Consider the following 12,670-nt stretch of genomic DNA (forward strand, 5'->3'; position numbering starts at 1 on the left):
AATGGCAGCATAATCAACTGACGTGAGACCGAAAACGCAATTAAACTCGCTTTGGACAAGAAAAAAATCTTTTCAAAAGCGACCATTAATGGACTATTGGCTGCTCCCCGGGGGCGTTATCGGGTACCCTTTTGTGGCCAGATCTAAGAAGAAATTACAGCTACACTTTTATATTTAAACTCACTCCATCCATTTGGAATTACACAGCTTGTAGCATGTCAATGGAGCTCCGATACCTTATGGTTTAAAAAAAGAGTGTAGTGATGTCAGCTCAATAATCATCGCAGTAATACTGATAATAGTTTTCAAATTATATAAATATTTTATTGAAAAAATCCATCCAACAAGGTTTTCTTAAAAAAATGTAATCAATGCTGCTAATATAGTAGGTGAAATTACATATGGAAGTCTCTGGTTTGGAAAATATTGTATTTAACATTTTTCCCCAAGAATACTATTTCCCTCTAATTACTCCAACTATAAGATCACTGCATCCTTTAAAATATATAAAGTGAAATGGAATGTAAATAAGTCTTTGTCAGCTTTTGGAAATTCAAACATTAAGGGAGTGTATTTATCTGGATTAGTTTAAATTGAGGCACAGTTGTCTCAACTTGTTATTTTTTTTACTATTTATTCCATTATTTTGCTGTTATTTCCTTATTTATATATTCATTTTCTTTCTTTTTTTCAGTTGTAAAACGTTTTCAGTATTTGGCTCCTTACTGTTGCAACTCAACACATCATTGATCATAGTCAAAACCAAATTTAGGTCAACTCGTCATGTTTATTACAATAAATACAGATATACATAGTGTACAAATAGTTGCGTACAGGTTCCACACAGGTTAGGATTAGACTTTTTCTCGGGCTGTCTTTACAACCTCACTGAGAGTATTATGGGATATCGGACGGTAATTGAAAACTTTCACTGGGGACATTTGACTAGACTGGGATACATGGTGAGAACCCTGCGGGGATCAGTCTGTACAGCAGGTTTCCAAATATTTCAAAAACATAAATTCACATAACTAACTTTCATTTGAACAGCGGGATGAACGTGAAGTGTCATTTTTAACTCTTGTCAGACGTCATGCAGGAGATTTATTTCGGCTCAGATGTTGCGTGATGCCACAATAACCCATGCGTGTAGCGGCCAGAGCAAGTGCCGGCAGTGGGGAGTTGGGGAGTCGAGTTCACTCAGATGGTTGACACCTCTTTCTCTTCCGTGGCAGAGGCAGGAGACAGGGACTCCTCGTCCTCTGACCTCGAATAGTCTGTGTGGCCGCTTGTGCACTTGCAACCGCTGTGCGCGCTCCTCTGAGTGGCTTTGCCCTCCTTCTTGTGCTTCACCCTGCGGTTCTGAAACCAGATTTTCACCTGTTTCTCGGACAGGTTCAAATACGTGGCGATTTCGATTCTTCTGAGTCTCGAAAGATACATGTTCGTGGAAAACTCCCGTTCAAGCTCCAGGAGTTGCGTGCTGGTGAACGCCGTGCGCATCCTCTTGCCATTCTGTATGTGGCTGCTCTCAGAGGCGCCTGTGGGGAGAGACAAACATACGTCAGACATGAAATTTCCTATCATCACTGGAAGTCTAAACCCATTCAAAGATGCAAATGACAGAGAGCGTCGTGCGTAAAATCACTGTGCGTAAAAGCCGAGCGGTGGCACTCCTGTGATATCCTTAAAGTGCAGGATGAAATGTACAGAGCAATCAAACAGGTGCCGAGAGTGCAGCCAACAGGTGCTTACCAATAGAAAGACAGTGGTATCTTCTTGGGTCTGTGACGCTGAATGTGGGCGTGCAGACAGGTGTGTGTCCCGGGTGCGCGAGTGCCTGCGACTGCTGATGCGCTATCCTGTGACAGTATTGCGCCTCCGCTCCTGGGAAATGACTCTTCAGCATGGGAATGCCGCTGCGGGACGAGTGGATGTGGGACGTGACGCACATCGGACAAACACAGAAAGTGCCGTTCTTCCTGGATGGACACACCGGAGCCGTGACCGTCATGACGCCCGGTGAGTGCATGCTGATGGGGATGTAGAAGTCCTGTCCCGGGTGCTCAGCAGGTCCCGGTCGCACCGTATCCTTGATGATTAAAGAATCGACGTAAAAAGACCTCGACATGACTGCGCAGCTGAGAAGTGACCGATTCGTGCGCGGGATGATAGCACTTTCTCATCTGAGCCCCTCGGGATCTCCAAAGGTGCTTATGTTTGATGGTTCAACAAAAGGGACCCCGAGGAGGGTTGGCCCTGCAGCGTCACCCACGTGCGCACCCGGCGGTAAGGGTTTATACTGTCAGCGACCCAAACCACGTGACGTCTCCACGGGCCTCCAATCACAGCGTGCACATTTTTACTCTTTTTATCCCCGAATTTGGAAAAAGTCTTGGACTCTAGAAAAATAAAAACAGCCACTGTTTTTATTCCAGTATCTATTCACTCATCTCATCTATGAGAACGCTTTAAGAAGTTCATGCACTTAATTTATCTTGTTTTTCACATGTTAGTTCGGAAATTTAATTATAGCAAGTGTTTTTACGTCCATCTGAAATTATGCAAAAATGTGATTTGCAAATCGCTGCTATTATGATCCCCATGTGACTATTTATTTGACATGCATTCAATACTTCTCATAAGAGAATCTCGTAGTGGAGCCGCAGTGGAAACTGAAATAGACACAAACTGTTGGACTTGTTTGCTCTTTTCCAAGTTTCCAACTGAATTGGGTTATTCCTTCAAACGATTGCATATAAGTCTGGCATGTAAATCAAAGCTATATGATGTATTTTTTTCAGACCTTTTATTAAACGCTCGATTTACTTCTTGCAAATGCGATTTGAGGAATTGTGCACGCGACTGTGAGCACTAATTGCTGCGCAGCCTCTGATCAGATGTGAATCCGGTTGGTCCGGGTTTCACTTCCAGCAATTAAAGAATTATGAACTGATGACGAGTCTGGGCCGCGGTTATTCGATGGCGATTAGGATTCAATTAGAAAGTGTTTATAATGGCGGGTCTGTGCGGGGGTAAACAGGCAGCTATTTCAGAAATGCGTTAATCCCTCATCTTGTGACGATAATTAGCGAGTTTGATCCCCGGTCGGGTCACCGGCAGGTTTAGCTGCTGCTTTCATCTGCCAAGTAACGCCTCGGACGTTGAGACAGAGGCGAGCCGGCAGTGGGTTTATGGCGCAGACGGTTCAGGTCCAACACAACATGTGTTAGTTTCTCCTCTGACCTCAGAGGAATCACATGTAAGCGCACAAACACAAGCGCAACTGGCCTGCTGTGAATCCAGGTCTTTTGACTCGTTTACTCTTAAAAATAAAAAAATAAAACCTTTATGAACCTTGAACTTATACACGAGTGAAACCAAAGCCAGTAACTCTCTTACTGGACTAATTGAAGATCAACTGCGTCTCTGGAGGAATTAGAAGGTCTTTAAAATCCAACCATGATAAAGGTAGAAACAAACATGTCTGTCACGCAGACAGTAATTGCTATAACAACGTGAATTCAGCGTTTTACGCACAGAGATCTGTTATGGTACAGAGAGAGAGACAGACAGAGAGAGAGAGAGAGAGAGAGAGAGAGAGAGAGAGAGAGAGAGAGAGAGAGAGAGAGAGAGAGAGACAGCTAACCAAGCGGAATGATGCGTGGCGCGCGCCCTCATCACACCATGCGAGCTCCAACATTATTTTTCCATAATTCTGCACGATAAAAATTCATTGTCTATTAAGTAATCCCACAAATGAGATCCTTTATGAGGCTATAATGAGGCCTAATTGCCGGGACTAGTGGAGCCACGTGGAAGGATTTAGGAAGCATTAAGCGGTCGGGTACTGAGCACAGGCTGTTACCTAGCCATTACTTTCATAATTCAAGGAGAAAATTAGTCCATTTAAGGGAAAAAATCCTTTTGATTCCATTTATTCTGCTCGAGGTGACAGGGCTGCAGTTTTTTGGTCCGCTTCGCTTAAGAAGCCGGTGCAACAAATGGAGCCTGGTGCATTATCACTCCCATTTAAAACGTTCAAATGTGTGTGTGTGTGTGTGTGTGTTTTTGTGTTTGAATGTATGTGTGTGAGTGTGTGTATCTATATATGTTTACATAAAATAATCTGAGAAATGTTAAAATCCCTCCAGGGCCCCTGCTCCTCTCACATGCCTCTTCTTCTTTCTCCACTTTATAGTGCAGCAGTTACCCTCGACTGTTCAAACCCTTTTCAAATCATGTTGAGTGGCAATTAATCATTGGTCTATTCAATAACATGAAAATTATATTCATATAGGGATTTAAAAAAAGGTTCAATATCGGCAGAGATTGGTCAATAGAAGATTATTCTCTTCAGAGGAAAGCAAAATGTAGTGTGTGTGTGCGTGCGTGTGCACGCTTGCATGCGTGTGTGTTTGTGTGTGTGTGTGTCTGTGTGTGTGTGTGTGTGTGTGTGCGTGCACCCCAGCTCCTCCCAGTAGTAAAACACACACACACTTGTTAAAGTGCACTGCTGAAGTTTCCCCCTCTCATTCACAGCGCATCCCATGCCATATTATACCGTGAAGAAGTCCATTAATGTTTTGTTGAACAAGCGTCATTAACTTGTATCAACGCCTTTTTACAAACCTTGCATTGTTGTGCTGGGCCCAGTCTGCGGCCCATCTTGGCCAATACAGTGGATGATTTGCCCCTTTATTAGTTACCAGGCAACAGATCCTGAATACCAAAACTCAAAGGAAACACTCTGGTCCTCCATATAGATCTCAATGGCGATGGGGGGAAAATGAACAATGATGCTGTGAACAACATAATGCCACGCAATGACTTTTCATTAACAATTATCTGCTTGATGTGAATAGCAGCTGCAGTGGCTACTCTCCATCTCATGGGTTTGCAGAGAAAAAGGGGAGCCAGGGAGAGAAAGAGGCTTTTGCCAGTGAATGGTATCCTGCAGGAGTTTAGGGGGTTCCATGGTCCCCATGAATGTGGAATCTAATTTATATCTCAGTGAATAATTAGGTTTCTATGCAAAAATGAGTTGGAAATAATTACATCTTAAAGCAGCGTGACAACTTAGCCACAAAAACAAAGGGAAGCAGCCCTCTTTCGTGTCTCACCAGGAGTTTGGGCAGCTTTTTCCAATTCAACGGTTATGATCAATAAACCACGTTGCGTTTTAGCACGACTCCTCTTTCAGCGAAAGAGACGCGGTGTGTTGCACCTACTGTAGATCCCTGAATATATCTGTTTCTGTGATTTGGGAACAGACAACACTGTGAAGGAGCACGGCCCTCAGTGCCATAGAAAAGTAAAGTGACAGGCTCAGTGTAAGAGGAGGCTGCTGAACAAAGCCAGCGAGGGCCCTGTTGATGGCCTATAGAGATGTCCTGCACCAGGCTCCCTCTAATTAGGGAGACGCTTCTCGGTCTCACAGAGCCGCTCAGACCAGACACTCCAGACTGAAGTGTGCCCCTGCGCCAATGAGTGCGTCTGCATGTCCACACTCAACGCAGCATGTGTGTATGTGTCTGCATTCTGTGGCGCACACAATTAACGAGTCTCGAAAATGAGATAAACACCGACTGATAGTGACGCTGATCACGGTTAACTTCCCAGAGAAATGTCTTTATCGGAGCTCATTGTCCCGGCCCTGATTGGTCCCTCTGCCTCCTCGGTTGTTTCCAACAGACTAAGCAGATGCCATTACAGAGGCAGCAACAGAACAGTCCTTATTTCAATCTTTTCTTGCTTGAGTTCCCAAATAGTCCTGAATTGCAGGCCTTATTGTAATAGGGAGCAGCTCCATTGTTGGTCACTTTGTAGTGCATGGCCACGCTGCAGGAGTGATCAGCTGTAAGGACTCATTACTGTTCTCCTCACTGGTTTCCAGAGAGTTCAAGATGCTGTTTTATCTCCATTGATGAGTGGCCTTTTAGCAAAATTATCTGGGTTCACCCTGATGCCTTTAGGCTCTGTCTGGAAACCACGCAGCTCAGAGGAAACAGGAAATTTCGAAAGTTCCTACTCGGATTAAAAACAGCTGGGGTTTTGGATGGCAACCCCAAAGGTTTCAGAGAGGTTCCTGAGAGGTTCTCCGGCCTCCTGTGCTCACAACACACAGCTCCGGACTTCGTGTGAAAACTGAAATCAGGAAATGTTTCAAAGAGTGAATGACAGGAGTCCCTCCACCCTGGTTACCCTGACTGCTCTCTCCCTCAATCTAAAAGAGGTGATATTGTAGCCTCTTTTTCTTTCCTTTCTGAAAGGGGGGGGGGGGGGGATCCCTTGGATTGAGATTGTGTGCTGGAGCGGAAGCAGACTGGAATGTGTGTCCGGGCCGTGTCTTTTGTCGCCAACCGGGGCCGTGAATAGACGTGGGCCACGATCTCTCTGTCCTCTGTTTACCAGACTGTGAAGAAGCAAACACACCAAAAAACGTTTCATGGACATGTTCCTTGCACCTTGCACCTATATCACTCTTCTTCTCGTTGGGTTTGGAATTTTCAACTTGCCTGATAGTCACTTCCTTCAAATGAAATGTTTTTCAATCAAAGAACCTGCATCTTCACAGGTCGAATCAGCCTCGTGTTCAGTGCTGCTCTTGAATTCTAGCTGAATTTAGCGGCAGAGGACAAATCAAGGATTTAGATGCACACTGAATAAAGAGGGACTTCATTTTTAAAACGGAGCATATATCCGAATTATTTTTCTGTTCTGTCCAGAGATTCAATTTTGATTCAGAAAAGTGTCAGCCTGAGTCGTCTCTGTCATTATGTTGATTTTCATTGCAGCCTGTTAGTGTCTCTCTCAGGCAGCTCCGGCCACGTCCCAGCTTCTCCCAGAGGCTTTTTCACACAAATAGGCGAGTTCACTTCTTAATTGAGATGATGTCCACATTTTCCCGTCTATTATGCGAACATTGGAAGATGTGGAGAAGTTTGAAAGAAGGTGGGGACTGTGTCAAACCAAGCTGCACTCTGAGCCTCGTTCTGCTCATTTGGACAATGAAGAACACATCGATCTGATTTTCATCCATCATTGTTGCAGCTGCTGGCATTTCATTTTTCATTTATAATCATTCCTCTGTTCTGCAAACTAAGGCCAATATTACTGAAATCCTGATATTTTACACAGTCCTCTCTTGTCAGGGCATATGACTCCTTTTTTGGTTCCTTACAGAGCATTATCTACTATATCTATATCTATAGTAACATAATCATTATATACTGTATGTCAACAGGCAGTAGGACGCCAGAGACAGTCATTAACTGTATTTACACAAAGGAAAACTACACTTTGTATGAATCTAAGATATCAAGTTCGGACTTAAGCTTTAGAAAACATGCAGTGAAAATGTGCTACCGTGTCAAAGATCCTGTTAAAGTCAAGATCATATCAGATGGAATCATTTGAAACTAAAGGAAATTGAAGGTTCTGATCACAATTAAGGGATTTACATAAGATAATGCATGATCTAATTTTTTTTTAGATGTGATTTTATAGAAAAATATGTATCTGTCTGTAAAAGCCACAAGTGTTGTCCAATCTTTCTCAGACCTGTATACGGTCAATAGTGTCAATAATTCAGACTAGCAGAGGCAAGACAACTTTACACAAGGGCAATATTATTACATCTGTTTTTTGAATGTTTAACATCCAGTTTGAATTTATCGAGGGCTTCACAAGGTTTGACAGTAGAGAGAGAAACTGCAGGAGTGTTTGAAGCCCTGCAGAGCTTGTTACACAACAGGCAGCTAATTGTGTGGTGGGTAGTTTGGGGCATCACATGAACTGGCTGGACTCTGGTGGGCGGCAGCTGCAGCTCTGTGAGTCATCATCAGGCGCCCTCCACAGGAACATGAGCCCAGAGGTCTGCTCGGCGTTTTCTGATATTTACAGGTTTTGGTAATGACAGCCCGCTTTCAAAGTATTTCAAATATTTTGGAATTTTCGTCTTATTTTTGTTGAACATGCAAAATAAAATCGTGTGACGCCGAGTAGTACTGCCAAATTGACTCACAGAACATCAGTTATATTAAATCTTTAAAATTGATCATCAGTTGATAATCATCAACTGTTACAATGATTAGATCAGAATCCTTCACTTCAAACTGTTTCAGAATGAATGGGCAGCTGCATGTTTGCAGATTTCAGTTTTCTCTTTCAAGAAGAGAAAATATGTAAATTAATGATCAATCTGTAAATATATGAAATCAAATGAAATATTAGATAAATTAATATAAATCAAATCTAAAAAGAAGCATCTGCTTGATATATTGTTTCTAATACAATAGCAATTTAATTAAATTCTAATATCATCTATTACATCATGTTATCAGTGCAGTTTAACTGTAGATTGGAAAAAAAGATCCAAAATGGTTCAAGCAGAAGTCGAGCTAGGTAATTAAAAAATAGTTTGCAAGAGGTGAACAACAAGCATTTTTTTGTATATTCTGAATATTTTTTTTTGCTGTAGTTTAATTTTATTTTCTATTTAATGTGCATATTTAAAATAAACTATGGCTTCAACATGCTTCAGTAGATATTTAGAACAATGTTGGGATTTCAGAAAATAAACATGTTATTACATTTCAACTACTTTACATGAGGACCTGTAACTGTACCTTCAGGTTTACAATGTAAATCATTTAGTGAAGATGAATTAACAGGACAAAGCAAAACATTATTTCACAATATAGGTTTAAAAGATGATGATGACATCAAATAATAGGAAATCAATCCTCAATTATTTACCAGGACCAGATTTCTACAGTGTGACCTTGCTCACAGCCTCAGCCACCTGCACAGCAGTTTAACAGCCACACAGGCTTTTTAACTAGTATGCACTGAAGTCACAAGCAGCTGTGCTGTGGTGCTGAATCCATAAAATCATGATCGTTGTGATTAGAAATACATGCTGATGAGTTAGATTTTTACTTGGAATAAAACTTGTATGTAAAGGTGCTGGTTTAGGGTGTCGTTGCTTTGAGAAGAACCAAGGTTGTGATTTAGAGTTGTGTACTTTGTATGTAACCCTCGGAGTTCTGTTAAAGGACTCACTGTATCATTATCTGCAGCATACTTGTCTCTTTTTCCCTGGAAGTAAATGAATTTCATAGAAACTTGATGAGTGTTTTCCTTCACACTGTTTGCATTTCCAAGTGCAGTAGGCTTCCTTTTCAGCGCATCGAGACGGTGGAGGTCAGGGCCAAGAGCTCCTGTCTGCATCGTCCCAGCTCTGTGCCAGCCAGATAAATGGAGAGAGTGTTTGTGAGCTGTCTGAGCTTTGTGTTTGCACAGAGTCACAACTTTGTATGGGGTCGAGGGGGAGCTCGGGGCAGCTAGTGAGATTTGTATGCAGACTACATCGCTCTGCCGCCCCCCTGGTCCACTCTATGTCCTCTCACCTGCCTGCTGCAGTAAATCATAGACCTATCAAGTGAAGCGTGTTGATGGGGCTGCACGTGCAAGAGCTTTACTGCACCTGTCATGACTCTGTGTGTGTGCGTGTGTGTGTGTGTGTGTGTGTGTGTGAGTGTGTGTGTGTGTGTGTGTAATGAATAAGTCTTTGTAAATGTATCTGTTTCTATGGATATTTATTCTTCTGCCGGTGTGATTCTTCATGCAGGCCTGGGGGTCGGCGATAAGAGAGTTTTGGAGATCTGCCTAATGGTTTGGTAAATGTGTCCATGTATGTGTGTGTAGCTGTGTCTGTGTGTGTGTGTTTGTATGTGTGTGCACGCCTCTCTGTGTTCGCAGTAGGGATAGAAATAGAGGTAGCTGGGTGTCAAACAGGAGGTCTGCAGATGCCTGTCCGGCTGAGAGCTTGAAGGTCCCTCCCTTTGACAGAGTATCCATTCAGAGTCAATGAGCTGGGTCAAAGCCTGCACGTCAGGCTGCAGCTCGGCCTAGCACTGGGGCGGTCCAAGAGGTCACTCTTATTCACATGGCGCTGTCATGCAAATGAACCCACCCACGCTTAAACAACTCTTGGAATTTTTATGCCTGCTCCCTGGCCCTTTTTTTTTCCCGTTTCCCCCTTTTTTCCCCACTTTTTCACTCCCTCTCTCCCTCTTTTCCTCTCCAGATCTCTCTCCCCTGCATTCACAAAGTCATTGAAGACACATTCAAAGCTTTTTAAATTGGCCAGCTTCATTGTGCCCTCACTAAAGTGGGGGGGACGGAGAGCGGGAGAGTGTAAAGAGGAGTGCGCCTAAATATACTCCGGTCTGAAAGTAGTTAGATCATGTTCTTTTCATGGTCCGATTAGAATCAAATCGATCCCCCCGCCCCTCCTGCGCCTCCACGGTTTGAAGAGGAGCAGCCACACAAAGATTTCTTGGCCGGGACAGGGGGAATGAATGACCAAACCTGAATGCTAAATACACTCTTAAAAGTCTCATTCTGAAAGCACGACAATGCTCGAGAGAGTAAATTTGTTTTAAGTGTGGGTGAGAAATGTTTGTGTGGATGGAGAAAAGATATCTCTACAGTGATGAGCACTGTAGGAGCATCTGTGGATGGGACCTGATCTACATATAAATCAGAAAAACACACAAACCCCAATGGAGGATCTTTCTAACAAAAAACTTTAAGCCTCATTATATGGGAGAGGATTTAAGACAAAGGTGCTTTATCCCGAAAGAAGTATCTTGCAATAAGAGGTTCTATTTAACATGTAATCCATAGTAAGTTCTCCTCAGGAGCAAGGTTACATATACAAAGTACAAAGGAGTGGGTCTAGGTGAGGAAGCTGTAGGTTCGGCCTCCGTTGTCCAATAACAGAGCGGACGAGCGCTGGACACCACAGCTCTGCTCCGGGAGGCGACCGCTGTGAGTGGGGGGGGGATGGGAGGAAGGATTTGAACTTGGTGACACCCTCTCTGCACCTGCAGCTCTGCAAACCACCAGCTTATTATCCCACCACACCTCTATAACTCTCTTTTTATGGGGTCTATTTTTTTTTTCAAAGGAGGCAACTAATGCCCTGAACTAGTTCAAAAACAGCCCTAATATGCTGGATGTAGTGATTTTTTTTTTCAGTTTCATGACAACCATATATTTCCTTGTTTTCAACTTTTTAGCATTAGAAGTACAACATTCTGAGGAGAGATAATATATCCACTTGAGAAAAAAACTACTTCTGCTCTGTTTTTCTGTAACCATGAGATTATGTCAGAATTCTGAGAAAAAAAACAGCTCTTGTATTTTTCTTTTGTTCTAAATCCCAAGTGTTCTTTTTTCACCCTCTCCTCTGAATGTTGAAGCAAACGTGTTTCGTTTGACCCAGTTTTATTTTGGTTTGGGTTTGAGACATTGGGAGACATTTGTGTATTTTTCGTACAAGAACCTGACTTCACATATAATAATTGTGTTAATTTAGAAAAACACAGAAGATGTTTATTGAGTGAAAGTGAAAAGTACGAATGCAAAATACACTAATATTTACTAGGTAAAGTCCCTTCTTGAATGTCTGGGCATGTTCACATCTAAAACAATCAGTATCAGTCTAAAAATCCACAGTGCTTCAATATTATATTTTATTTTATATCTTATTATGCTCAATATTTGTTGAAACTGAGATTATATATATATATATATATATATATATATGATCAAAGTGTAGCCAATACACTGGCAACTAAGAATAGTATCCATATAAATATATATAGATTTAGATATATAGTTTGTATAAGTTGACCAAGGTAAAGAGACAGAATCTTTAGTTTTTTTTTTTAAAGATCCTGAAAAATGTCTTTAAAATACAAATATAAAAAAGGTAATAAACACATTAAACAATGATAAGGACATGAAGCAGGCAACTATGAGCTCCATGCACCAAAAATAACATTTTCATTATTTCATTAGCGTCCAGGAGTCAGAAGTCACTCCTCTCATCATTAGACCCAATCAAACATTCTGCAGTTAAAGATCTGCATCCATAGCAAATGAAATACCACAAAATCTGAATTCCTTTCAAACTTTTCTTGACTGTATGAGTGGCTGTAATACTTAACTGTAGCTCTGAATGTTGAATTAACATTGCATCATTTTTTTTTCTTTTGTTTGTAAGGTGCAGCCTTTGCTTTTATTTTTTTCCCAGCACATTCATGTTCCGACTGGAAAAAGCAGCAGCCTCAAGCAGGTCGGTCATTACAGACACAAGCTGTGCAGCCAAATACTGTTCAGATTCACACAATATATTATTTCTTACAACTTTTCCCCAAATCTCCAAAGACACCAAACAAAACACAGAACTAGGGCGAAATGTTTGTGAAAGGATGCACATGACATCCAGAACATTTCCACTTGGTGGAGTGGCTCTGAACACTCAGTGGTTTGAATATTTCACGGAGGATAAACAACACGTAGCTGCATCGGAGAGCTCTTCAAAAAGCTGATAGAGATCACACAGTGTGCTGTATGATTATGTGCAGGGAAAGAGGAATTGAAGGGTTGTCATGGGATTAATAACTGAGGATATCTCTGCGTCATAGATTATTTACACATCTCGCCCTCTCTGTGCTCTGTGTTTTTCTACAGTCTGATCTTGCAGCTCATATCTCGACGACTAAGATGTTTGTGTTCTTAATCCTGAGCGAAGCCAAACAACTGTGGAGGTGGACGGATGGAGGGGTGGGACCACCCTGCAGCTACCCCCTTC

The 12,670-nt window shown here is 42.1% G+C and overlaps 1 protein-coding gene across 1 annotated transcript; it reads right to left on the minus strand.

Moving 5' to 3' along the window:
- Positions 1–791: 791 nt before the first annotated feature.
- gsx2 (GS homeobox 2) lies at positions 792–2,156 on the minus strand. The gene is made up of 2 exons (XM_062396008.1): positions 1,756–2,156; positions 792–1,541 (listed from the first exon to the last, which is right to left on the minus strand). Exons 1-2 carry the CDS (start codon positions 2,129–2,131, stop codon positions 1,201–1,203), a joined length of 717 nt encoding a protein of 238 aa, XP_062251992.1. The 5' UTR covers positions 2,132–2,156; the 3' UTR covers positions 792–1,200.
- Positions 2,157–12,670: the final 10,514 nt, after the last annotated feature.

The sequence above is a fragment of the Platichthys flesus genome, chromosome 9, assembly GCF_949316205.1.
Source record: "Platichthys flesus chromosome 9, fPlaFle2.1, whole genome shotgun sequence".
Lineage (NCBI taxonomy): Eukaryota > Metazoa > Chordata > Actinopteri > Pleuronectiformes > Pleuronectidae > Platichthys > Platichthys flesus.

What these genes read in the sequence shown, in the direction of transcription:
- gsx2 (XM_062396008.1), bottom strand. Translation starts at nt 2,131, where the DNA reads ATGTCGAGGTCTTTTTACGTCGATTCTTTAATCATCAAGGATACGGTG. An exon ending in ATACCACTGTCTTTCTATTG is followed by an intron (nt 1,542 to 1,755) that starts GTAAGCACCTGT and finishes CTCTCCCCACAG; the next exon opens with GCGCCTCTGAGAGCAGCCAC.